We start from the raw sequence: 25,318 nt of genomic DNA, 5'->3' as shown, positions 1-25,318 counted from the left end.
AAACTTTGTGGGCATCACTAAGACTGTGCCTATACTTTAGTTTTCATTTAATTAAAGCCGCAATATATTGACTTTCATTGGAATGTATCTTTATTTATGTATTGTTTGCTTGTCAGGCGCTTGTACAATAGGAATATACTGTTTCAAAGCACCCACAGGGATGGAGGGGGGAGAGTGGGAAATACATTACAACACAAAATTAAGAGCAGAGGGGGAAGAGGAAGAGGGACAAACCTACTATGCCTTGTGAGTTCTCAGACCGTGCAAGACCGTGCAAGTGCAGAAGGGAAGAGGGAAGAGGGGGTAAGTGCTGGGGAGTCCGAGCTCGTGGGTGAGCCATAGACGAAGTGCCAGGAATGTTGAGTGCTACACGGCCTGGGCCGCGCGAGGTGTAAGTGCGAATGTATTTGTTTCCACGTTCCCTTTTATTGTACCAACTTCACACGTCCAGGGTATTGGACAACTTTACGCAGAACTGTATCCATCATGACAGGGTGAGACTTAACGTACGGAAATATCTCATCATTGGCTGCTATTACCCCTGGATGAATGTGGAAGGCTGTTCCATTTTGTTTCAAATACTAATGGCCGTAAACTTCAACACAGGTGTGATGAGTTTCAAGAACTCACCCAGAACCAATGTAAGTAACTGAAGAAAGTCGTGCCACTTCCTGAGTCTTTCTTCTCTGTTTTTCATCAGCTAACCGTGGCTGTCGAGCAGCAGGACCAAGATACAGAGAACGGCCAGAGAAGAGGCAAAGTCTCCGTTGGGAGTAAAATTGTGGTGGAACATGCAGACGCGTGCAGGAAAATGGTGCAAAGGCACGGCGGAGAGAACAAAGCAAGGTTTGCACACCTAGAGTATTATACACTGCTAAGGCGCCGCAAGACCAGACTGCGGGTCTGCTGTTGATGGAAAGCCAACTGACAGGGCACTCAACCCACTTTAAGGGAGGTGGCAGATATGCTAACAGGAGAACCGCTGCTAAGGATGCAACTGCAAAGTGTATGATAATGCTTCAGTTACTAACTAACACATTACAACCATGCAACTGGAGAGAACCGAACTCGAGAAAGTGCTTGTTAGTGCAACAGCCATGCTGGCTACCTGTCAACACGTTTGGCTACTAGTCAAATGAATAAGCCAAATAAATCAAGCACCATATATTAGCACTGTCTGTGGAATAGATTTTACTCTGTGCGAAGCAGGTACAGTCACAAGGGGCGTAAAAACCTAAGTGTATTTGTAAGATTTCAGGAGGATAGCACAAGGGCAATGTGCTCGTCTTGGAAGCAATATGACGCATAACAACACAGGTTCCATCCCCGGGTCCGCGCTTACAACCTCTGGGTATTAAGCGCCTCATAAATAACCAATTATAATTATCAGGATGCACTTTGTATTTTTCCAATTTAATGTGTTGCTTTGTTGAGCACTGCTATTATTAATATCTTAATGGATATTGATATCTGTGCAACTCGCTTCCATCAAACATCCGACACACCCAAGACTATATGACATTCCGGAAATTACTAAAAACATGGCTCTTTCTATAACACCAACACCAACCTTAAAGCTATGGCCGTACTCTCAACATCCCAATGACTAAATTCACAATGGGACTCTCTACCATGTCTCCAAAGAATACACCCACTAATCTGGATATAGACAACCATTAATGAACACTGAACAACGACCTCTGATCCTACCCACAGGATTCGATTGATGGAACGGATGCTCGGTATAGACGAAATGAATCAATGGAATAGATGGTATGGGTAAACAGAAGCGATAGAAGTGTGAACAACGGATGGAATGCACCGATGGAATAGATGGCAAGGATAGAATGCATGGAACAGATGAGATGAATGCCAAGGATGGATGAATGCCATGGATGAATAGAGAATGAAAGCCTATGGAATGGGTAGAATGAATGAAATGGTGAGAATAGATGAAGCTAATAGAACAGATAGGCGGAATCGATGGATTGATGGAAAGAATAAATAGAATGGATGAATAGAACGATGGATGGATGGATGGATGGAATAGATGGAATAGAATGGATAGTTTGAATAGATTGGGGAAGGGGTTGAGGGATGGGTTGGGTGGAAGGGATGGGTGGAAGGGATGGGTGGAAGGGAATGAATGGAATGGATGGAAAGGGATGGAAAGGGATGGATGGATGGATGGATGGATGGATGGATGGATGGATGGATGGATGGTAATGGAGGTATGTAAGGGAATCAATGGATGGATGGATGGATGGATGGATGGATGGATGGATGGATGGATGGATGGATGGATGGATGGATGGGAATGGACGAATAGATGTATAAAAGGGAATGGACAGAGGGATGTATAGGAGGGAATGGATGGATTAATGGATAGATGGAAGGGATTGGACGTATTAATGGAAGGGAATGAACAGGTGAATGGAAGAGAATGGACGGTTGAATGGAAGGGAATGGACGGATGAAATGGATGGATGGAGGGGAATGGATGGATGGAAGGGAAAGGATGGATGAAGGGGATGGATGGAAGGGAATGAATGGATGAATGAATGTATCAAGATATGCCACCTCGGATCCCGATTCCTGGTCACTCCACTCCCCTTCCTCCTCACCTGTGGTTTCTTGGTCCAATTTTCCTCAAAAACTCTTCTTCCACAGCGCCTTTTTTTTGGAATGCAGATAGGGTCTGCCCCGGAAGGAAGCCACCCTGACCCTTGGGTGTGTGGTCCGAGGGGCCCCTCTTCTGGAACAAACTAGTCCAGGGTACAAAGCCATTAGGCATAAAAAAAACTATGCGGGCTGTGTCTTGCGGTATTTCCACAGAGTGGTAAGTTGTGGGTGGAGCTGGCGAAGGATGGGCCGGATGAGCCAGTGAAACACCAGAAAGACCTCCAGCAATGCCGAAAATGCAGATGGTAAGGCAGAGAAGGCAAATGTAGGGCAGGAGGATGGCAAGAAAGCCGGAAGAAATGAAAGGAACAAGGGAGGTTGGCGAGAGTAAGATAGCAACACTAGCAAAACAAAACAGAATGGTGGTACGGAGGCTGAGTACAGGGAGAACACGAACACAGAGAAAATACAGGAGCCGGGTGGGGGGAGGGGGGAGCCTAGTACTATTAGCCAGAGAGAAAACTTGAGCGCACCATCCTGAAAGCCTAAAGCTAATAGGTTGCAATGCGTAGGCTTCTGGGTTGGAGCGACGGAAAAGGCTTCTGATGGCGGTTGGCCTTGGAAGACTAGACCGTCAATGAGTGCTGCGTGAAAGCGTGGTGGGTTGGGCTAATGGCCGCCCCAACGGCACCGGTTCCACACACACCAGCCCCCACGGCTTGTGACAGAATGATGGAAGGGGACAGTTAGAACGGAATGGATGAATGGATAAAATGAACAGATTGATGGAAGGGGCTGGATGGATGGGCAGATGGAAGGATATGGATGGAAGTGAATGGTTGTATGGACTGAAGTGGATGGATGGATGGATGGATGGATGGATGGATGGATGGATGGATGGATGGATGAGAACGGATGGACGGATGAATGAGAAAAGAGGGATGGAAAGGAATAGATGGATGATCGAAAGGGAATGGATGGATAGAAAGGAATGGATGAATGGATGGAAGGGCATGGATGGATGAAAGGATATGAATGGATGGTTGGATGGAAGGGAATGAAAGGATGGACAGAAGGGAATGAATGGACGGATAGATGAAAGAGAATGGATGGATGGAATGGAGAGATGCAAAGGAAATGGATGGATGATTGAAAGGGAATAGATTGTTGGTGTGGAACAGATGGATGGTGAGGAACGGATGGATGGAGGGAATGGATGGATGAGAGATGGATTAGAATGGATGGACGGATGGATGGGATGCAATTGGATGGACGGATAGGTGGGAAACAATAGATGGATGAATTGATGGGAAACAATGGATGGATGGATCAATGGGAAGCATTGGACGCATAGAGGGGAAGCCATGGGTGGAATAGATGGACGGATGCAAGAGATGAACGGATGGATTGAAGAGAAGTATGGATGGGATGGATGGATAGATGGATAGATGGGATGATATGATGGACAGAAGGGATAAAATTGAAGAATCGGATGAAATGGATGAAGGGAATAGATAAGATTGTGTACCCTGCTTCCCTGCTTCCCGTGCTGTTGCTATATATCTGTATCCCACCTCCTGTCACTGTAAGCCCAGGCCCATGTCTCTGTGTCCGTGTGTTGCCCTATTCCCTGCCATCCTGTTCATGTGCCTGGACTCGGGTGCTTTAAACACACACATCACCTTGCTTACTCTCTACTATTCACCATACACCATCATTCATCTAGAACACAGCTATACCCCTGATTAATTCGGCCTAGCTGTTCACATAAGAATACGACCCCATGAACACCTCATCATCGTAATAAAACGCAGCTAGCCGAGCACATTCCGGCCTAGTTGCTCACATATGCGTCCTTCAGGCCTAACACAGCCAGAGCCCAATCTGGGTGTCCACCCACCAGACTGCACACATCCAACTGAAATCTCCAGCACCACACCTAATGCTAGGATGTAGCTACCATCCGGCAATTACATCAGCTGCACACATACCCCGTGCACCCACACACCCTACGACACTATCTCTCTCTACTGACCAGAACTACGGTTCCCGAGGGCGTTCAACCTTCCAGCGCTTTGAGGTCATACCAATGATATATAGAGCGCTATATAAATGCCAAGTAACATAACATAACATAACAGGGTTATTACTGTGTAATCAGGCTGCAACTGTGTGGATATGATTTAGATATTTAAAAATAATGGCAATAGTTCATTAGACTCCGAGTGGCAAATTGAACCTATTTCGTATGTCTTTTTTTAGAGCATAGACTATTGTAAAATGGCATAAATTAAGAGGTTATCAGAGACATGAAAACTCAATATGGTTTTGATTTGTAGTAAGTTGAAGTATAGCAGTATTCAGTTTGAGGGCGAGGGCGCCCACTAGATGCTAGAAAGACGAACAATGATGAGCTGCTTTAATGGGAACTTGGGAGGTCTGAGAAGATCTCATCACAGCCAAACAAGGGAACTGCCCTGCCAGAACATGCACCTAGCCATAAACTGAATATAGGTATTATAGGGCAGCTAGCGCACAGGCACCAGGAACCATCAACTGCGGCCCAGTCTCTTGGAACCAGAACCCCAAGCATCCAGCACAGATCTGCACCCTGGGGACCCCATCTCCAGGGAAGTGAGTGGGCACCACAGGGTTAGAAATCTTTCGAATGTTAAAGTCAATGTGAGAGTCAAAGAAAAATATTCAAACTGAAGTTCGGAAGGAGCAGGCATCGACAAGTCTGGAGACACCCGGACTTAAAATTGCAACAAAAAGCTAGAGACCAAGTAATTATACCAGGTCACACAGCCGCTCTCAATGGGGCCCAACATGGGCAAACATCATTCAAAGTTCAAGAGAACGGTTTTGATACAGTATCCAAAGTAGTACACTTGTTGAAAATGAAAAGAATCCGTTGGTAGTTTGTATCAAAGTATTAATTTATCCATAGACATTCAAAACAAAGCTATCACTAATGTCTTCTTAGTGAGGGAGCAGTTGCCGCAACTCTTATGTAATACAGACTCGATGCCAATGCATTTCGGAAATAATTTCCTTCTTCAGGGCAAGTCTAATCAGTTCCAAGTCAATAACATAATACATCAGTTTCGACATGAAAAATCACACCTACATGTTATAATAATAATAATAATAATAATAGGAACACACCAGTCAGCAGAGATTCCAAAGAAAATCAAGAAAAGAAATAAAAAGTAATAATGAGGTGATTGTTTGTGAATGGCCGAAAAATGACAACATGTGTAAACCTTAGTTTACCTTAAAGATGTGGCTTCGAAGAGAACATACGTTGTACAAACCCAAAGTGAAAGGGACACAACGATATGCTGTGGATACAGCGTCTGTGGTGTAAAACACGAATGTGTTTACAAATGATATCTGGTAAAGGGAAAGGATCGCAATGAGTATTGTAGCGTGACTAGCACAGATGTCTGTGCAAAATAACTAGCATATGCAGCAATCAGATCTTATACCTCGGTGCACATGGAGCGCGTTGAAACTCCTGCGTGCAGATGCCGGGCAGCAACTCGGTCTGCTGTGTTAGGCGGTTGTCATGAAACACGAATGTCTTTACCAATGGTATCTGGTAAAGGTAAAGGATCGCAGTGAGTATTGTCTGGGACCGAAGGTGCGCCTGTGAGCGACACCCAAGCACTTTCCCTTGCACCATGTATAGAAAAGGTCATAGAGTATTTCCTCACTTGTCTTGCAATGCTCTGCTGAGATGGTCCTCTTTGATGAAAGCACTTGCACTAGGAGAAATGCCGTCAGGCCTAGTATGCTAGTTACTTCTTTGTTAGATCATTCGGAAACTTCAAGGCCTAAGAATGACTAATGTATTGCTTTGCTCCCTTCGCACCTTGAAGCGCTTTGAAGCACTTCACTTGTGTATAAGCGCTGTACAAATAAACAATAACTAAATAAATAAAGACTAGTAGAAAACGAATTAGAAAGAAAAAGAAGTAGAGATCTTCTGCAACGTATTGTATTTAGGTGGTGTACGTTTTGGCGGTAGTTTAACTTGCTAATGCAGGTTGGTGGAACACTGGAAGTCTCACAAGGAACGTTTTGAGAATACAACTACTCAGTATCATCTTTAGACCTTGAAATATTATATTTGTGTAAACATTAGAATTAAAGAGAGTTTGAGATGAGCTGTAAAATCCACTGTTTGCTCCCATTTTGCTAAAAATGTCTTTTGCAGCTAGTAACTGGCAAACCTCCGCTCCCTGGAAACAGGGGGCCTTCTCACTTTTGTTTGTCAACAGGAGATTGTTAGGAAAATCTACAATGTTATGGAAATGAAGCAATTTTGTGACCTCAGCCAACTGGAGCCTTTCGCGACACAACCTTTATGTGACTTTGGGAATACAAGTTGTCACTGGTTTGGTGGTGCTCCAGCCTCCACTTGCGGACATGGGAGTGCCTCCTGTGTGTCTTAAGGCATGTGTATTCTTTTCAAACGTGGGGCTTACTTAATCTCATGTTCAGGCAGTCACCGCGTTTGTATTATCAATATTATTAATATATTATTAGTGAAAGGAATTATTCCAAACAAACACACATGATGTCAGCACAAGAGTGGCGGTTATCCTTTTCAGTAACAAGTCTTGAAGTTTTCTTTGTGAAAATGATTGTGTTTTTGATTTTGTGATGCAGTCGGGATGCAGGCACCAGATGGTATCAGAGAGCGTAAGAGTAAAATCTTCTGTTCACCACCAGGAGACCACCAGGGGCTTTTTCTCTGTCTTGGGGGATCATGCTTTAAGGCTCTTTCGGATCTGGAGGTTTGCTTTTAGTGCACAGCAACTGCCCCTTGCACTGCGGGATGTCATTTTCTACCATTCTTACATCAGCGCAGGCCATTATTGCCTTGCAGAGAAACGGCCTTTTAGAAATACATTGTATTATTTCCATTATGTTTGCCACACTCACCTCGAGAGTATCGACGTTTCCCAGGTATCCATAACCCGGAGGGCCTCTGAAACATAGAGAAAAAATGCATTTTCAAGAGCTAAAAACAACTCTGACCTTATTTCCATTCCATTAAAATATTTGTATCAAGAGTGCAGGGCACAGAACTAGAGAAGCCATGAATCCTGGCCATCTCGCGTCCTCGCCAGGCACCAGCCCCTGGCACCTGCTTATGTTTCATCCGGGCATTGTCTCAGGCTCTACCAGAGTCTCTCCCCTTCCAGTGACATTGGACTCAATGGCACAGCTTTGAACATATAGCAATAAAGGGTACGTTGCCGCCTTCCACTCCCCAGCATGGCGCTTATGTGTTGTTACCTTGATGGATCATGGGGGTGGTGGCAAAGATATTGCTCATGCCACGGAGAAGCCATTGCGCTACTGGTAGAGCAAATGCGGGCATGTGTGGTGGCTCTGCGGAGACCACTGACTAAGAGAAACTAACAAGCACAGGGTTCAAAGAAGACAATACCAAAAACAGCTGCGTTAGGAAAAGGCCTGATTTGCACATTGGAGGTCATTATAACCTTGGCGGCAAGGGGTTAGTGGCGTCCTTAGCAGGTCCTGCGAGCAGACCAGGATGCTAACAACGGGCCCGTTATTAACTGGCTCGTTGTTAGCTCCCTCCCCATTCCCATTGAGCCCTATAGGGGCTCACATGGGAATGGGAATGGGTTCCTTGAATGAGGAATTACAGGGCCCTCCAAGATCGGAATGGTCCGGTAATTCCTCATTCTAGGAACCCGGACCCGGTACCCAGTATGGGGGTAGCCATGCCGGCATGGTTACCTCCATACTCGGAATGACCCCCGTAGTCTTTCAACTTCTGTAATTCCATGGCAGGCTGAAAAGTGAGGGCATCCAGGGATGGCCAGAGGATATTCAGAACCTCTCTGTTGCTAAAGTCTCATTCAGTGGGACGGCCATGCCAGGCCTGGGTGCAGAGCTTGCCATGGCTGAAGACCCAAGCTACGCCTCACTGATGATGCCCCGTTTGCGCTTTGAAACACTTGAGTATAGGCGCGCTATGAATGCCATATCATCATATCATATCAGTACGCCTGCTACATGTGTGCATACGAGATATCACCTAGCAGTTCGGGCTAGGCGGCCCGTTCTGAGGTGGGAGCAAGCCTGATTTGCATAGGTTCTTGCCCTTCTGTAATGGTTTGTCAGGCAAGGAACTGTGGCCTGTGTGGATGCTGAGAACATTGCCAGAGGTCATGAGTCACTCAAAGCTTTGCCACCATCAGTCTTCTGTTTTGATTAGGAATAAGCAAGGCAAAGGATAAAAGGCTTAACAAATTGCAAATTAAAGAAAAAGAGTAAACAAAAGAAATCGCAGAGGATACGAAAAAAGTGAGTAAATGTATTGGCTGAAGAATTAAACTAATCCAATATTCAATTTAATGCTGCTATATTTTTTCATCATTCAAATATTTGTGGGTTGTGCCTGCCCTACAGAGATTCAAACTTGTGATTTCTAGGCTGGCCCTACATCGGAGGCGAGCACTTATCTTCCCACCACGCTATCTTCCCAGCAGAGGGCGATATGGAGACACGCAAATATGATTTGGAAACCATTTAGGAATTTTATTACATTGTGGCAAATTAATGAAACAGGAGCAGATGAATAAAACAGACAGGAAAATGACTGGAGGCAAATCAATTCTACAGAGGGGGGGGCTGAAAGAAAGAAGAGGGACACATGATTAAACGAGGCACAAGAATGGGATACAGAATCAAGAAGGAAAGAATGAACCAGAGGGAAGATACAATAGGAGAGAAAGATTATAAGAAAGGGGCACAGGAATTAAAGAAAGGGGCAAACGGAAGAAAGGGGCAAACGGAAGAAAGGGGCAAACGAAAGAAAGGGGCAAACGAAAGAAAGGGGCAAACGGAAGAAAGAGGCAAACGGAAGAAAGAGGCAAACGAAAGAAAGGGGCAAACGGAAGAAAGGGGCAAACGAAAGAAAGGGGCAAACGGAAGAAAGAGGCAAACGAAAGAAAGGGGCAAACGGAAGAAAGGGGCAAACGAAAGAAAGGGGCAAACGGAAGAAAGGGGCAAACGAAAGAAAGGGGCAAACGGAAGAAAGAGGCAAACGAAAGAAAGGGGCAAACGAAAGAAAGGGGCAAACGAAAGAAAGGGGCAAACGGAAGAAAGAGGCAAACGAAAGAAAGGGGCAAACGGAAGAAAGGGGCAAACGAAAGAAAGGGGCAAACGGAAGAAAGGGGCAAACGAAAGAAAGGGGCAAACGGAAGAAAGGGGCAAACGAAAGAAAGGGGCAAACGGAAGAAAGGGGCAAACGGAAGAAAGAGGCAAACGAAAGAAAGGGGCAAACGGAAGAAAGAGGCAAACGAAAGAAAGGGGCAAACGAAAGAAAGGGGCAAACGGAAGAAAGAGGCAAACGAAAGAAAGGGGCAAACGGAAGAAAGGGGCAAACGAAAGAAAGGGGCAAACGGAAGAAAGAGGCAAACGAAAGAAAGGGGCAAACGGAAGAAAGGGGCAAACGATAGAAAGGGGCAAACGGAAGAAAGGGGCAAACGGAAGAAAGAGGCAAACGAAAGCAAGGGGCAAACGGAAGAAAGGGGCAAACGAAAGAAAGGGGCAAACGGAAGAAAGAGGCAAACGAAAGAAAGGGGCAAACGGAAGAAAGGGGCAAACGAAAGAAAGGGGCAAACGGAAGAAAGAGGCAAACGAAAGAAAGGGGCAAACGGAAGAAAGGGGCAAACGGAAGAAAGGGGCAAACGAAAGAAAGGGGCAAACGGAAGAAAGAGGCAAACGAAAGAAAGGGGCAAACGGAAGAAAGGGGCAAACGAAAGAAAGGGGCAAACGGAAGAAAGAGGCAAACGAAAGAAAGGGGCAAACGGAAGAAAGGGGCAAACGAAAGAAAGGGGCAAACGGAAGAAAGGGGCAAACGAAAGAAAGGGGCAAACGGAAGAAAGAGGCAAACGAAAGAAAGGGGCAAACGGAAGAAAGGGGCAAACGAAAGAAAGGGGCAAACGGAAGAAAGAGGCAAACGAAAGAAAGGGGCAAACGGAAGAAAGGGGCAAACGGAAGAAAGGGGCAAACGGAAGAAAGGGGCAAACGGAAGAAAGGGGCAAACGAAAGAAAGGGGCAAACGGAAGAAAGGTTGGACAAATGCTCGTAAACAAGAAAGCGTGTATCCAGGAAAGTCTGTCTCCTTTAAAAAAAATCTGTTTCATGTCCAACATTTGGTTTATTAAAAAGAGTCTTATATGTTGCTCCGCCTCTTGGCCTTGTCCTGTCACTGCGTCTCATGGGCGCTCAGCAACCTCTTCGCTCCAGCAACGGTTCATTAGACGGGCTTACCAGAGCCTTAGCTCTATCACGCCAAGGCTATCTTACATGCCTGCACAAGCCTCTTAGATTTGTCACACCTAAGTGTACTTGAACTATTTGCTTAGGCGTCTCTTTAAAGATCTTACCTCTCAGTCGGTTTGATCTTCCAAGAGTACTTTTCTTGCCTTCACCAACGTCTGGTATTTGTCACACAACTGTTACCTTTGTCACAGTAATGTCTCTTATACATTCTTACTAACCTTTTACCATTATCAGGCAGCTGGTTCTTAGAGGCTCTCACAAGCTCCTAGGACTTATCCGACAAGGCAAGCAGGACAAACCCAAGCCTCATGGCTTTTGCAATCAAGCATTTATAAGAACCCTTCTCCACCCTCTTGGCTTTGTCACTTGAGCATACCTCACAGATGTTCACCATGCTTTTGGCTTTGAAAGGCAAGTGCTCTTCATAGACTTTCTACAGACACTTGGCTTTGAAAGGCAAGTGCTCTTCATAGACTTTCTACAGGCGCTGGGCTCGAGAGCTGGGGACAAGGCTTTCACAAATACCGCGTGCACAATCCTTGGAATCATCAGAGCTGGGGAACAAGGCTTTTGAAATTTCCTGTGCACGATCCTAGAATGATCAGAGCTGGGGGACAAGGCTTTCGAAATATCCTGTGCACAATCCTTTGAATCATCAGAGCTGGGAAACAAGGCTTTCCAAATATCCTGTGCACAATCCTTTGAATCATCAGAGCTGGGGCACAAGGCTTTCACAAATATCCTGTGCACGATCCTTTGAATCATCAGAGCTGGGGGGACAACGTTTTCTCAAATACCGTGTGCACGATCCTTTGAATCATCAGAGCTGGGGGACAAGGCGTTCACAAATATCCTGGGCACAATCCTTTGAATCATCAGAGCTGGGAAACAAGGCTTTCCAAATATCCTGTGCACAATCCTTTGAATCATCAGAGCTGGGGGACAAGGCTTTCACAAATATCCTGTGCACAATCCTTTGAATCATCGGAGCTGGGAAACAAGGCTTTCCAAATATCCTGTGCACAATCCTTTGAATCATCAGAGCTGGGGGGACAACGCTTTCTCAAATACCGTGTGCACGATTCTTGGAATCATCAGAGCTGGTGGGCTAGGCTTTCCAAATAGCCTGTGCACGATCCTTTGAATCATCCGAGCTGGGGGGACAACGTTTTCTCAAATACCGTGTGCACGAACCTTTGAATCATCAGAGCTGGGGGGACAACGTTTTCTCTAATACCCTGTGCACGATCATTTGAATCATCAGAGCTGGGGGACAAGGCTTTTCAAATATCCTGGGCACAATCCTTTGAATGATCAGAGCTGGGGGACAAGGCTTTTCAAATATCCTGGGCACAATCCTTTGAATCATCAGAGCTGGGGGACAAGGCGTTCACAAATATCCTGTGCACGATCCTTTGAATCATCAGAGCTGGGTGACAAGTTTTTTTACAAATACCGCATGCACGATCCTTTGAATGATCAGAGCTGGGAAACAAGGCTTTCACAAATATCCTGTGCACAATCCTAGAACTATCACAGCTCATGGTGTTGTGGTCACACTCCTTTTATTTTGTGTGTGGCTGATTACAAAAAATACATGACTCATTGACTCATAAGGATCTCTGATAGAGTTTATTAACTTTGCTGGAGATACAGTTGGGATATCCACCTACGGGTTCTAGGAGTTGTTGGTGCAAACTAAAAGGTGCATTTTTCTCTCAGAGCAATCTATATAAAAGGTGTCAGGATGGGCAAAAATAAGGTCCTTCTGGGGTCTGTTATCTAATAAAGATAATGGCCTCCCTCCAGATCTCTAATCTACGGCACGGTCTCAGGGATGTAACGACCGGCACGCGTCTACCAAGATTGCCCAGGTCACTTCTTTTAACCCATCCAGGGTGTTGATGATGCCTGGAGCACTTCCAGGCAACACTATATACATATTTATTATATAAAGTGCATGCATCTTTCACTTCTAAGTGTTACTGCGCCCATCTAACTTTGAAAGGATATAGATCTCCACTTACATCTAAGGCAGATGTCTTCAAACTGTGGGCCGCCCCCCCCCCAGGGGGGAAGATTGGAGGAAATGGGCAGGGGCGGCTCACATGGTCGGACTGGACCATAAAGCTGTCTCAGGCACCAGTGAATAAGTGGCCCACCCTTGCAAATGGATATTCAGTCCTTTACTCACAGACTGTTTGAATAGTACCCAAAGGGGTGTTTTTTGTTAAAATGTGAGCAAATTGTGATATTTAAAGAATATTTATTTAGCAACAATGGTCAAAACGACTAGCTACACTGTGAAGTAACTCATCAAACCGGCCCACATTGGCCAAAAAAGGGGCCCATTTTGACTGGCCTACACTAGCATGTTGCATTTTTGGTTCGGGCATTGTCCTATTGCCCTATAGACCATTCCAAGCCTGGCCGCTCATCCATATGAGTAAACCCCTTTTTCTCTTTGCTGTTTTGGTACTTTTTGTATGGAGTATTTTGTTAACATTTGTTTTATTTCTTGTTTGAGCACCTTTAGATGTGGTGTGGGGTTTTTTAACAGTGGGATATTTGGTGGGGGTTTCTTGAATTCTAACAGGTGGCCGACTGCAACGGCCTGCAATACCCATTTGTCTGTTGTTATTTGTTGCCAGTGATGTAGATGAAGTGATACTTTTCCCCTATCGGTGCTGTTTGGGTTACGCAGTCAGGCTGAGGCTTCGCTCTACCCCTCTGAGAGCCAGAGGATCTGCTCTGCAGTTGCTGCTGTCTGTATTTCTTTGGTCGTTGGTATGCGTGGGATGCTTTTTTATATGTCCATGAATACTGCAAGGTTCTCCAATAATGTCTGACTCCTCTGGCATTTCCTGAGGAACTTGACCTTCCCACTGCTCGCCGACATGTACTAAAAGTACGTTTGGTTTGAAGAGTGGTGCGAGAGCAGACAGTGCCCGTGTCAGTTTTAATTGTCTTCATCGATTTTGGGTCCAGACACACTGTCGCTTTCGAATGGCATGTCTAAAACCTTTTATTGCACATCCGGTCGAAAATCTGTGCAATGTAGCCACCCTTGCCTTCGCTGCACCACCGCGTGGTTGATCTGCTTAAAGCCTGTTTCAGCTAGATCCCCCTCGGCTTCCTCTTCTTCCTTTAAGATGGCAATTGCTTCGGCGTGTTTTTGCTCAGGTAAGTGCTCTGGAATAAGCGCTTACCTGTGCCACATCTCACGGTCCTACCTGGACATAATTTCTAGTGTGTTGGCCGATTTCACTGTAGTGACACCCCCCTGTAAGCACCTTTTTGCCCAGTGCGTCCCTTTTTCGGCTTCCGGCCTCTCATAGCATTGTAGACTTGCTTGCTTGGGTGTGTGATTTCCTGCTTGCTGCTGCTGAAACGACATATTCCGGCGAAGGTTGTGACGTGAGACACTTTGGGAAGGGGGCTGGCACTTTGAACTTTTTCTCCAGCGTACCTTTAAAAGCTGGTTTATTGAAAGGGTGTCTCATGGTACAGAGCCTCTCTTCCCACAAGGGTCAAGAATTGGGATTGCCACCACTGATTTTCTTCTTTTGTTCATATGGTCGAATGAAAAGCCTTCTTTTTTCTCCTCCATGAGGGGATGAGGCCAGATTCTTGGCATGCTTTTGTGATTAGTGTGTGGAATGCCCCAATCTCATTTGTTGGCAGTGGATTTGGGGCCTCGTCTGCCTGGTCATCTAACTGGTCATCGTCCATATCTCCTTGGTCGCCCTGTTGAGGAGATCCAGTGGAAGTGGTGGACGTTGTTTCTTGCAGGCCTTCGTCTGTGCCTGTATTGGGGAGTTCCCCTTCCTCTTACTCTCTGCAGTGTATTTGCGCTGTGTTAGAATCTTTATCCGTTTTGTTTCCTGGGGCTGCGATGGTACAGGGAGAGCGACCTCTCGCTGTGGTTCTGTTTCTTGCCCACTTTTCGCAGAGGTAACCCTGTTCTTTGCGTCTGTTGCCGCTGCACTGTGGGTGTTACCCTTAGTATCCCCGGATGCCCATCTGCCATTGCAGAAGGCTGTGTGGGAACCTGTGGTGTAGTTGGGAGTCTGGTGTCTAGTTGATTGAGCAGGTTATGAAGAGCTTACAGAACTTGCAGCGAAAGCAGTGACTGTGGATTGAGTAGCGGTTCAGGTGGCAGTGCTAGTGAATATCTCTCAGCTCCCTGGAGGAATGTCACCGTTGTGGGAGACCTGGTGATCTCAGTGGTGGAGGTGTTTGTGCAGGCTTTCCCATTATTATGGAGTCGTCTGAGTCAGAGAAGACTGGTGACGCTGCACTCTGTGCCTCAAACTCTGAATCCACTGGGTACTGTAGGATGTCCTCAGGCAAGACGTGAGGGTATGTAATTGGAGAGACTGGTGCAGTGATTGGTTTGAGCTGTATATGTTCTCGCTCTCCTGGTTGCTGTTGTGACACCTGCTGGGCTGGTTCCCCATTTTGAGCCTGCCCGCCTGTTTCTCCTTCCTGTCTTGTTTGCTCCTGTGGTGAGGCATCCTCCCCACTTTTAGCCAGAGCATGTGAAGATTCTTGTTCAATGCTGACGAGCATTTCTCTCTATCTCCGGTTAACTTGGTATTCTCCGTCAACGAGCGCTTCTTGTCCGTTGACAAGCAGTCCATGGACAAGCGTTTGCCTGTCGACGAGTGGGTCATCAGTAAATGTGTTTTGCCGTTGTCGAGCGTTGGCCCGTCGACAAGCGTTTGTCCGCCATTGAGTGGTTCATCGACAAGTGCTTATTTGACAAGTGTTTGCTCATCAACGAGCGGTGTTCCGATGAATGCTTTTCCATCGCCAAGCTCGTCGACGGGCCAAGCCCCTTTGCAGGTGCTGTGTTGATCACTCCGTCGCTGACGGTACCTTTGCCGCCAGTGAGAGGGCCGGAGGTTGGGCCGTCGACTCTACTATTGATGACAGCGGTGCTTGGCTTTTTGCTGAGATTCGGTTAATTAACAATTTAGGTGTTTTTGATGGCCTTTCTTCCAATTTAGCCCTTTTTCATTCAGATTCTCTTTTCTCTGTGTGCCTGGGGGCTGCTAGGCTCCTTGAGAACTCTGACTCTGAAGGGGAGTGATGGCCTTCCTTTAGCCAGCATACCAGGCATCTTTTTCTGTCGTTTAACATTTTTGTACTGAAAATTTTACAAATTTCATACTGTTCTACAGAGTGGTGTGGCTGAAGGTAATAAATGCATTGTTCATGGCTGCAGGGGAGGAGCTAAATACTCAACATCCCATTGGTGGACACCAAAAGCACCCAAAGGAGGGAAATGGGATGCAAAACAAACGCCTGAAAGGTTTTCTATTTACTATTATAAAAGTTAATCGAGGATTCCCAGCCTGACGATGGTCAATTGTTCATAGCATGTGAATCTATGAAAGATCCAATGCTGGAGAAAACACAGTTCTCTTGACTTTCCTATTCAATGTCAATTCAACTTTCTTAGCAAACCTACTTGATAACCTTTCAGGCTTTTCATCAGCCCTCTTTATTCGCCTTGCTTTTAGTCTCCTGAACATTTATTGGGTGCAACAGCTTCAGCCTCTTGACTTTCCTTAGTTTACTCCAATTAGGGTTTATTCAGTCTAGGCGCAGTTGTCGGACCACCCATCACAGGTCACGCAACCGATAAACCATGGCATTTGTAATGTTGAGCGACTTTCCTTGGACTTTCATTGCCAACACAGATTTCTCTTCTGCAACTGTGTCATTAGTCCATATGCACCTTTGTATTACCTTGGCAGTCTTTTGACTCTGCCAACATGTGACTTTTACACACTTCACTTCGTGGTGTTTCTCCTTGTCATCACTTTGCTTTCACACTATTCCATAGTGTTCAAATGCTGCCTCCTAGGCTTTCCTTAAAAGCTTAAGGTGGATTTGCACTTCCACTCAATTCAAAAAGGCTTTTTCCTTGGTTTCAATGCGCTCAGAACTTTCATCACTTTCCTTTCACTCATGCAGTATTTCATATACATTGTACATTTCTTTCTTTAGTTCGGTATTCAGCCCTACTGGTAACATCTCACTGGTACGTCTATCCAAGAACCACAGTTCACCTTAGAAACCCCTGTGCAGTCTATTACTATATTTACACTCTTTCTCACATTTTCATCAGCGCGCTCGAGCGAGGTAGACAGCCTCCTGAGATTGAGCTCCTGATACGAACACAAAGGATTTTGAAAGACGTTTGATGACAACTCACCCTACAGAAGACAGCCTAGACGAGCGGTGCAGATTCCTGTTATCCACTGCAAATCCAGACTATAGGGGTTTCTTCCCCTGAGGGTTTTCCTGGATCCCCTGCTTCTATGTTATATGGGTTTGTTGGGAGAACTGAGAGGAAGCGAGGACAGGGAGAACTGCTTATTCTCTACAACCCACTGCTTCATTTCTAAGGTAGGTCATTTTATTCATATTACTAACACATTAATGACATTTGGTTATCCTCGCTGATTCTCGCTCACTCGCTTTCCTGCAGCTGTCTGTGGCATATCGGAGGCTTCTGTGTTCCCCACTCCCAACAGTGAATACACAGCACAGGGCTCTGCCAAGCTCTTGACCCTCTCGTGGCCCACTCTGGCCTCAAAGTTCTTCTGGCTTTTCTGCAGTAATTGCCATCCTTTTCATCTGCCCATATTCTACCTGCTCCGCCTCAGATTGCCATGCACTCCTGCCCATCTCTCTGTGTTTCTTTCTGTCCTCTCTTGTATGCACCTGCAAACCATTAATTGGTCTTTTACCTGACCATAATTACGTCTGTACCATCATGGTAGTGTTCTATAGTCCTTTCCCACTTCCCAGTACCAAAGTGGTGTGCACCGAGGGTAGTGTGCATCACTCCTAGTTGCCTCTTCTTTGCCCCAGTCTTAATGGGATATGTATATGGGGCAGTTGGAGTGTATGACAATGGGGAAGACTGATAATAACCTACACAGATAAAGGGAGGGTTTGATTTATTCTGACAAGGGAAAGGGGGCTAGCATGCCTCACCTAAAGGCACCTTTCCTCCACTCCCCAAGGACCCTCCACCCAGGTGATACTCCCTCACATATCCACCCCCAGGGTCGGGATCCAAAAGTGACGGCCCTTCCCTGGCCAACTGAGGGGAAGACCCAAGGGGAGTAGAGGGGAGAGTGCCCACAGGTTCCACACAATGCCCTTCTGTAAAATTCTGGGGTGGAAATGGGTTGTCAAATGTAGTTTTCCAACTGGTTACAGGGGTACTCTTACTGGGTTAGGGGGTTGGAGGTTGTGTCTCCACTGTGAGCTGTCTGCATACATGGGTACCTTGTCACTTATCCACAGAAAACAGGAAATGTGATCGCACTGAATTGCGCAGGAAGTGTACCTCTTGCTTGATGGGACTTGGCTCTCTTGTGGTTTGAAAAGGACTTGTGGACTCTTGACTGGGTATTAGGGTGTATTGACAGTTGTCCCCAAGGAACAAGGAAGGCAGTCCCATTGGAGTACACAGGGATTTACGCTTTGCCTAGCTTTCTATCTTTGCCGGATCCCCGTGTTCTGACAAAGAGTGGTGGGAAAATGAGATCTGTGGGACAGGGTTAAGATATCGACTCATTGCAAACGGGATGCACCGATTACATTCCCTTGATAAGGTGGGGCTGCAAAATGCCATCCATTGGACAGGTTCTGTACATCCCACCAAATTAAGTGACTGAACAACCTTTTGTTTGACAACTGCTAGATCCTCACAGACTGTAGTTGCCTGACACCATTGTGAGGTGAGCCATCCTTGCAACGGTCTCACATGTAGAAATGTTAATTCCCTTTTAATTGCAGGTGCAATATGTTTGTCTGTTGAGGCGGTGTGCTGTTCTTTATGTGCCAAGTAGGTGCATTGTCATTTGTGTGCCAAGCATTGAGTGGATGTGGTCTGATGTATCAGCCAGCCTTCTAGCTACGGGTCCACATGTAGAGCAATCCTGCATAGATGTGCCGGCGCCACACTTAACACCTTAGTAAAACCTCTTGGTGCAGAGTTTATCCTGAATGGTAGAACTTTGAACTGCCATTGACTGGCACATACCTGGAAGCCTAAAACTGCGCCTACGAAAATGTTGACGCCATTTACAGCGCGCTGCAGTTATCAAATAGATCAGTTTACCCACGTCCCCCACCCCGCATATCCCTACCCGACCCCACTTACCTTTACGGTGGCACACTTCTGTGTGTGCCTCCGACTTCCCGCTATCCCTGCAGCGTCGGTTCCTCCCACTTGCGTGGGTCGGGGCTGACGCTGCAGCGTGCTTTTCTTTTTTACTTTCTTGTCCCCTGCAGCCCATGACTCCCGTTACTGCCCCCAAGGAGAGCGGGGGACACCAGTAATGGGAGTCGGTATTTTGTGTGCCGCTGAAGTCACAGTGACTGTGGGGGCCCGAAATTGAGGGTGGCATTTTTGTATATTTCCTAAGTCTTAGATACTTACCTGTAACTGTATTTCTCAAGTATTGGTATCTTTCATAGATTCAGATGCTTGAATATTCCCCGTCATCAGACTGGGAATCCTCGGTGATAAATAATTATTGAAAGAAAAATGTTAATATACATACACTGCCAACCAGCAGTGCATGTACATAGCCCATTGAAGCCTATGAGTCATTCTATTGTGTAGTCCCTCCACCTCACTTTGGTCCTTTATGGCCCCAACCAATGAGGTGGCAGGGCTAAAGCTCCGCCCCCGGCAGCCATCTTCAGATTTTGAACCGTAGATGTTACATTATGATGGATGCCAAGCATAGGAGCAGCCTCTCAGGTAAGGCGGGTGCATGTGAATCTATGGAGAAATACAGTTACAGGCAAGTAACGAAGACTTCTCCAGCATTGGATCTTTCATAGATTCAGATGCTTGAATAGAATACCAAGCAGTTAAACATGCCACCATCATTACATATATGCATAAATACAGAAAAAACATATGAAAAAACATATTTCTGATCAAACCTTTACCATGCAGCAACACAACGGTTACATACCTCGGGAAAGGTGGGAAAGGAGGCAGGTCCTACCTTATGCAAAGAGATGGCAGATGCTGCCTGTCCAACTGCAGTGTCTTTGTTGGTGTCTTCAGCCAGGCAGTAGTGTTTCGCAAAGGTGTGCAGAGTGCTCCACGTGCAGTTCTGCATATGTCCTTCAAGGCTACCCCTGCGTGGAATGCTGTTGACGCCGCCCTTCCTCTGGTGGAGTGTGCAGATGGAGGTCTAATTAGAGGGTCGCCTTTAAACTGATGGCAGTGGGTGATGCAAGATGATACCCAGCATGCCAGACTTTGTTTAGAGCTATGTTGACCTTTGGTACGGCCAGAGAAGGCAATAAACAGTCGGTTTGAGGAGCGGAACTCCTTGGTTCTCTGTAAATAGAACTTCAATACTCTAGAAACGTCTAGAGAATGTAATGTTCTTTCCGCTTCAGAAGCGTGATTCTGGAAAAAGATTGGTAAAACAATGCGCTCAGTGAGTGTCATCTCCGAAAGCACCTTGGAGAGGAACTTAGGATGTGGCCTTAAGATGACGCGGTCCTTCTGGAACAAAGTAAACAGAGGCTCAGAAGATAAAGCTTGTAACTCACTGATCCTTCTGGCTGATGTGATGGCTATCAGAAAAGCTGTTTTCCAGGACAAGAATTTTACTTCGCACCTGTGTATGGGTTCGGAGGGAGGTTGCATGAGGGCTGTCAAGACGGTGTTGAGGCTCCAGCTCGGAACCGGTGAAGGCGTAGGAGGATAAGTACGCACCAGCCCTTTCAGGAAGACTTTAACTGCCGGTAAAGAAAGCAAGGACTGCATCTCCGGGGTTGTCGTGTATACTGCTATGGCTGACAGATGGACCTTGATGGAGGGCAATGAGAGCCATGACCTAGCTAGGTACAACAAGTAGGGCAGTACCTGATCAACCAAGAGCGTGAGAGGATTGGTTGCAGAGTTCTCACACCATTTGAAGAAATGGGTTCATTTCCTGGTGTAGGTAACTTGTGTCGAAGGGGCTCTCGCGGCCCTGATGATATCCCAGCATTCTGATGGTAGTTTCAGGTTCATCAGTTTGCACTGCTCAGGAACCATGCCTTGAGAGATAGGCTCCTCGAGTCGTGGTGGAGGACTTTGTGGTTCTGTTGTGTCAACAGATATGAATGCATCTCGAGACGAATCGGGGGCCGACGGGATAGATGCTTCAGCATCGAGTACCAGACTTGTTGCACCCAATCCGGTGCGATTAGGATCATAGAACAATCCTGTTCTTTCACTCTGTGAAGTACCCTCACCATGAGGGCAATGGGAGCAAAAGCATAGAGGAACATCCCCGTCTCCCAGTGACTGGTACTCCGGCTATCTCGAGGCAAACCTCTTGTACTTTTTGTTGTTCCTGGTGGTAAAAAGGTCAATATGCGGTTGGCCCCATAGGGAAAAAATCTGTGGGGTTTCCTTTTCGTCCATTTCCCACTCGTGGGACGACATGTATTCCCTGCTTAGTCTGTCCGCTAGGACATTGTCCACTCCCGGAAGATGCTCTACCTTGTTTTGCACTTTGTGGTGTAAGGCCCATGCCCATAGCTGTTGGGCTTCCTGTGATAGGATTTCTGACCTTGTGCCTCCCTGCTTGTTTGTGTAGTGCATGGAGGTCGTGTTGTCTGTCTGGACTGTAAGTATTTGGCCAGCTATCACCGGTAGGAAGGCTTTCAATGCCAACCTTGTGACTCTGAGCTCTAACACATTGATGTGAAGTTGGGACTCTTGTGTCGGCCAAGTGCCCTTGGCTTGGCGGTTCGCAAGATGAGCGCCCCAGCCTGATAAGAAAGCATCCGTCCTCAGCAGAAGGGTCGATGTCGGTGCTTGGAATGGCATCCCCTGCAGAAGATTCCTCGGAACATTCCCCCATCTAAGAGCTTTGTGCAACGTTGATGGAATCAGGACGATGTCCTCGCAGCGTCCTAGAGCTTGTTTCCATTGGTGGTCCAGGGCCTCCTGAACCGGTCTCATGCGTATCCTGCAGTTTGGTATGAGGAATATGCACGATGACATCATGCCCAGAAGAGATTTGTAAGAGCATACAGATGTTGTCTCTTTCTCCAGGAAGCTTGATGTTGAGCATAGAATCGCAGCTACCCTTTCTGTCGATGGCCTCACCCTGGGAATGCTGATATTGAGCTTGGCTCCCAGGAAGAGAGCTGTTTTGCTGGGAACGGGGCAGGACTTTGTGTTGTTTATGGAAAAACCTAACTCTTTTAGGAGGTTGATAGTCCTTGACACTGCTGAGCGAGCCCTTGCAACAGAACTTGCCTTTATCAGCCAAAGGTCCAGGTAAGGAAAGACTTCCGTTCCTGCCCTCCTGAAACTTGCAGCTACAGGCACCAAGCATTTTGTGAAAACTCTTGGTGCCGATTTTAGGCTGAACGGGAGCACTCAAAACTGAAAATGAAGCTCTCCCACCGTGAACCTGAGGAACTGTCTGTGTGCTGTATGGATCGGCACATTGAAGTATGCGTCCTCCAAGTCTAAAGTGGCCAAGAAGTCGTGCTTGTTTAACCAAGGTAGCACCCCTTGTAAAGCCACCAGTGCTCTCAGGTCTAAAATGGGCCTCCATTGACCATTTTTCTTTCTGATGTGGAAGAAGGGGGAGTAAAAAGCCTTTCCCCTCTGAGTGTATGGCACTGATTCTACCGCTGCCTTCTAGAGTAGTTTTTGCACTTTGGACATGACTTGCTGTAACATATGCACCCCGCGCGAAGTTGGAGGCATGGAAGGAGGTTGGTCTAGAAATTTTAAGGTGTGACCCTTTCAGATCACCTGCAACACCCATTTGTCCGATGTAATTGACTGCCAGCGCTGGAAGAACTGGCTTACCCTTCCCGCCTCCGGGGTGTGGCGTTGAGGGGAAAGTGTTTGATAGTCAGTTTTGCATGCCTTGTTACTTCCCTTGGGCGGAGCCACATCTGCCTCTATGGGCGTATCTGTTGGATGACTGATATTTGTCTTGGTACGTGCTGCCTTGTACTTTCTGCCCATACGAGGAGCAACCGTGTCCTCTGCATTTGGAAGACGAGCCTCTGAATGGACGAAAAGAATGATGATCCTTAATTTTGTCCTTCAAAGAACTGATGGCTCGGGCTGTGTCTGTGTCTGCTTTGATTCCCTTCAGGTGGTCGTCTATCTTCTTTCCAAAGAGATCTTGTCCATCAAAGGGCATTTCTAATATCTGCGCTTGGACTTCAGGCTTAAAATTAGTAGCCTTCATCCAGGCCTGCCTTCTGAGTACTGTGCCGTGCGCCATCTGTCTGAAGCCTGATTCGGCCACATCAACCACTGCGTCGATGAAATGATCTGATGTTGCTTCACCATCAGCCATTATTGACCTAGCCTCTTCCTGGAGCTCTGGTGGTAGTTGCTTGGCCAATTTGGACATGCAGAGCCAAAGCTTGCAGTCATGGCCAGCGCATTACCTGCTCTAATGGTAAGCGATGCAGAAGATGATAATTTCCTGCCCATGGCTTCAAGCTTACGCCCGTCTTTGTCCGGTGCTGTCGACAAGGGTGAGGCGGGATTGGCTAGTTTCTTTCTTGCTGCCACTGTGATAACCAAGTCTGGTTTTGTATGACCCCTCAAACAAAGCGGTGCAGATTCTGGAGCTTTATATTTCTTCTGTGGTCTGGACACCAGAGCCGGAGTAGACAACGGCGTAGATAGGATCTTGGATCCAGACTCCCAGATGGTATTGAGGAGAGGGATGGTGGTCACCGTTATCCTGCGTTTGTCCCTGTGCTCATAGAGCACCGATTTCCTTTCTTCCAAAGAAATTTGAATTTTAAACAATTCTGCAGCTTTGCCTATTATGGTGTGGAAGGAAACCAGATCATCCGGCGGTGAGGCCTCGCCTGGTCAGTCTCTCCTTCTGGGTTTCTAGACTACGTAGTCATCCCACTCACTGGTTGCGTCAGGTTCCTGTGTTATTTCTCCTTCTTCTGGATCATAGAATTATCTAAAAGGATCTTCCTGCCAATCTGATACCGAAATGGTGGACGATACCATAGTCGGATCCACATCTGGAGATCGAGGTCTATGTGATGACTGTGGTGATGGGACTCTTGCCGGTGAAGTACTGTGGGTGCTGCTCCTAGGTCCTCAAGCAGGTTCCGGTGATCTCGTCCGTTTTTGAGGTCTACTCCTGTGAGGAGAGCTTCCTGACGTCCCTGGAATCGGTGATGAGTTTCTCCGAAAGGGATCCGATTCTATGGGATCAGTCGGAGCTTCTTTCTCCCTTTGCCGTCTGTAAAATTCGTCTGCAATCCTCTGTATGGATAACATAAGTATCGAGTCATGAGGATGTTCAGCCTCTTCCGTAGACGGTTGCCAAGGCGGACTGTGCTGTTTCGGGAAGGGACCGGTCTCTCTTCCACCACTTCTGTGTCTGAAAATTCTTCTTGGAGAATTACATCAGGAAGTTCTGCCATTTCCCCCAAAGGTGAAACTTGTTGTACCAGTGGCTCAGCCTCAGTACTCTCAAGGAAATTGTCTTCAACGACAGGTGTATGCATGGAAGGCACCTCGGATTCCAATTCCACCGTAGCTGCAGGAACTTGCGGTGTTGCCAAAGGTGTTGTGGGCGATGCTATCTTCACTGACGAGGGTCCCGTGGAAGGTGGTTCCGTCGACGGATGTGTTTTGGATCCCGTCGACAAATGTGATTTTCCCGTCGACGTGGGCTTCGTAGATGACTGAGATTTGAACCCCATTGACGAATGCTTCGTCGACGAATGTGGTCTGTGCTCCGTGGACGAGTGCGTCATGGACAAATGCCTCGTAGACGATTGGTGTGTTTTGCTCGTTGATGAGTGCTTCGTGGACGATAAGCCCAATGACAATGATCTTGCTGTCGACGAAGTCTTATGCGTGATCGTCATCGACAATGGTTTCGTCGATGGTATGGCCGATGACGGGCCTTTACCTTTCCCTTTGCTCGTGGACTGCTTCCCCGTCGACGACTGCACCCCCTGTTTTTCGCAGACTCCTCCTTACCTCTGGAGGCAGATTTTGCTGATGAATGTGACTTTTTCTGGCTTGATGAGTCCATCGGAGGCAGAAAGGGTATCAATTCCAGCTTCCTCTTACTCTTGGCCATGGAAGAGGAACTCCTTTCCACTGAAGAGGACCTTTTCTTTGAAGTTTGCCGCTCAGATGGAATGCTGGATTGGACAGGAGCTGTCCTGACAGACTCTTCGCCCGAAGATTGATCCCTGGCTTCCAGGTGTAAAATGAGTCTTCTATGCCTGTCCTGAAGGGTTTTGGTGGGAAATGTCTTACAAATATCGCATTTCTGAATGTCATGTG

The 25,318-nt window shown here is 46.7% G+C and overlaps 1 protein-coding gene across 1 annotated transcript in view; it reads right to left on the bottom strand.

Moving 5' to 3' along the window:
• The window catches only part of LOC138527133 (coiled-coil domain-containing protein 170-like), a 482,640-nt gene that overhangs the window by 447,321 nt on the left and 10,001 nt on the right, over positions 1-25,318 (bottom strand). Inside the window, exon 3 of the mRNA XM_069638221.1 lies at positions 7,576-7,621. Coding sequence (XP_069494322.1) covers positions 7,576-7,621 — 46 coding nt within the window. The remainder of the gene's footprint in view (positions 1-7,575; positions 7,622-25,318) is intronic.

This window comes from Ambystoma mexicanum, chromosome 14 (assembly GCF_040938575.1).
Source record: "Ambystoma mexicanum isolate Mex_15411 chromosome 14, UKY_AmexF1_1, whole genome shotgun sequence".
In the NCBI taxonomy this organism is placed as follows: domain Eukaryota; kingdom Metazoa; phylum Chordata; class Amphibia; order Caudata; family Ambystomatidae; genus Ambystoma; species Ambystoma mexicanum.
The sequence above is the reverse complement of the archived record's forward strand: the minus strand, read 5'-3'. Positions and strand labels throughout refer to the sequence as shown.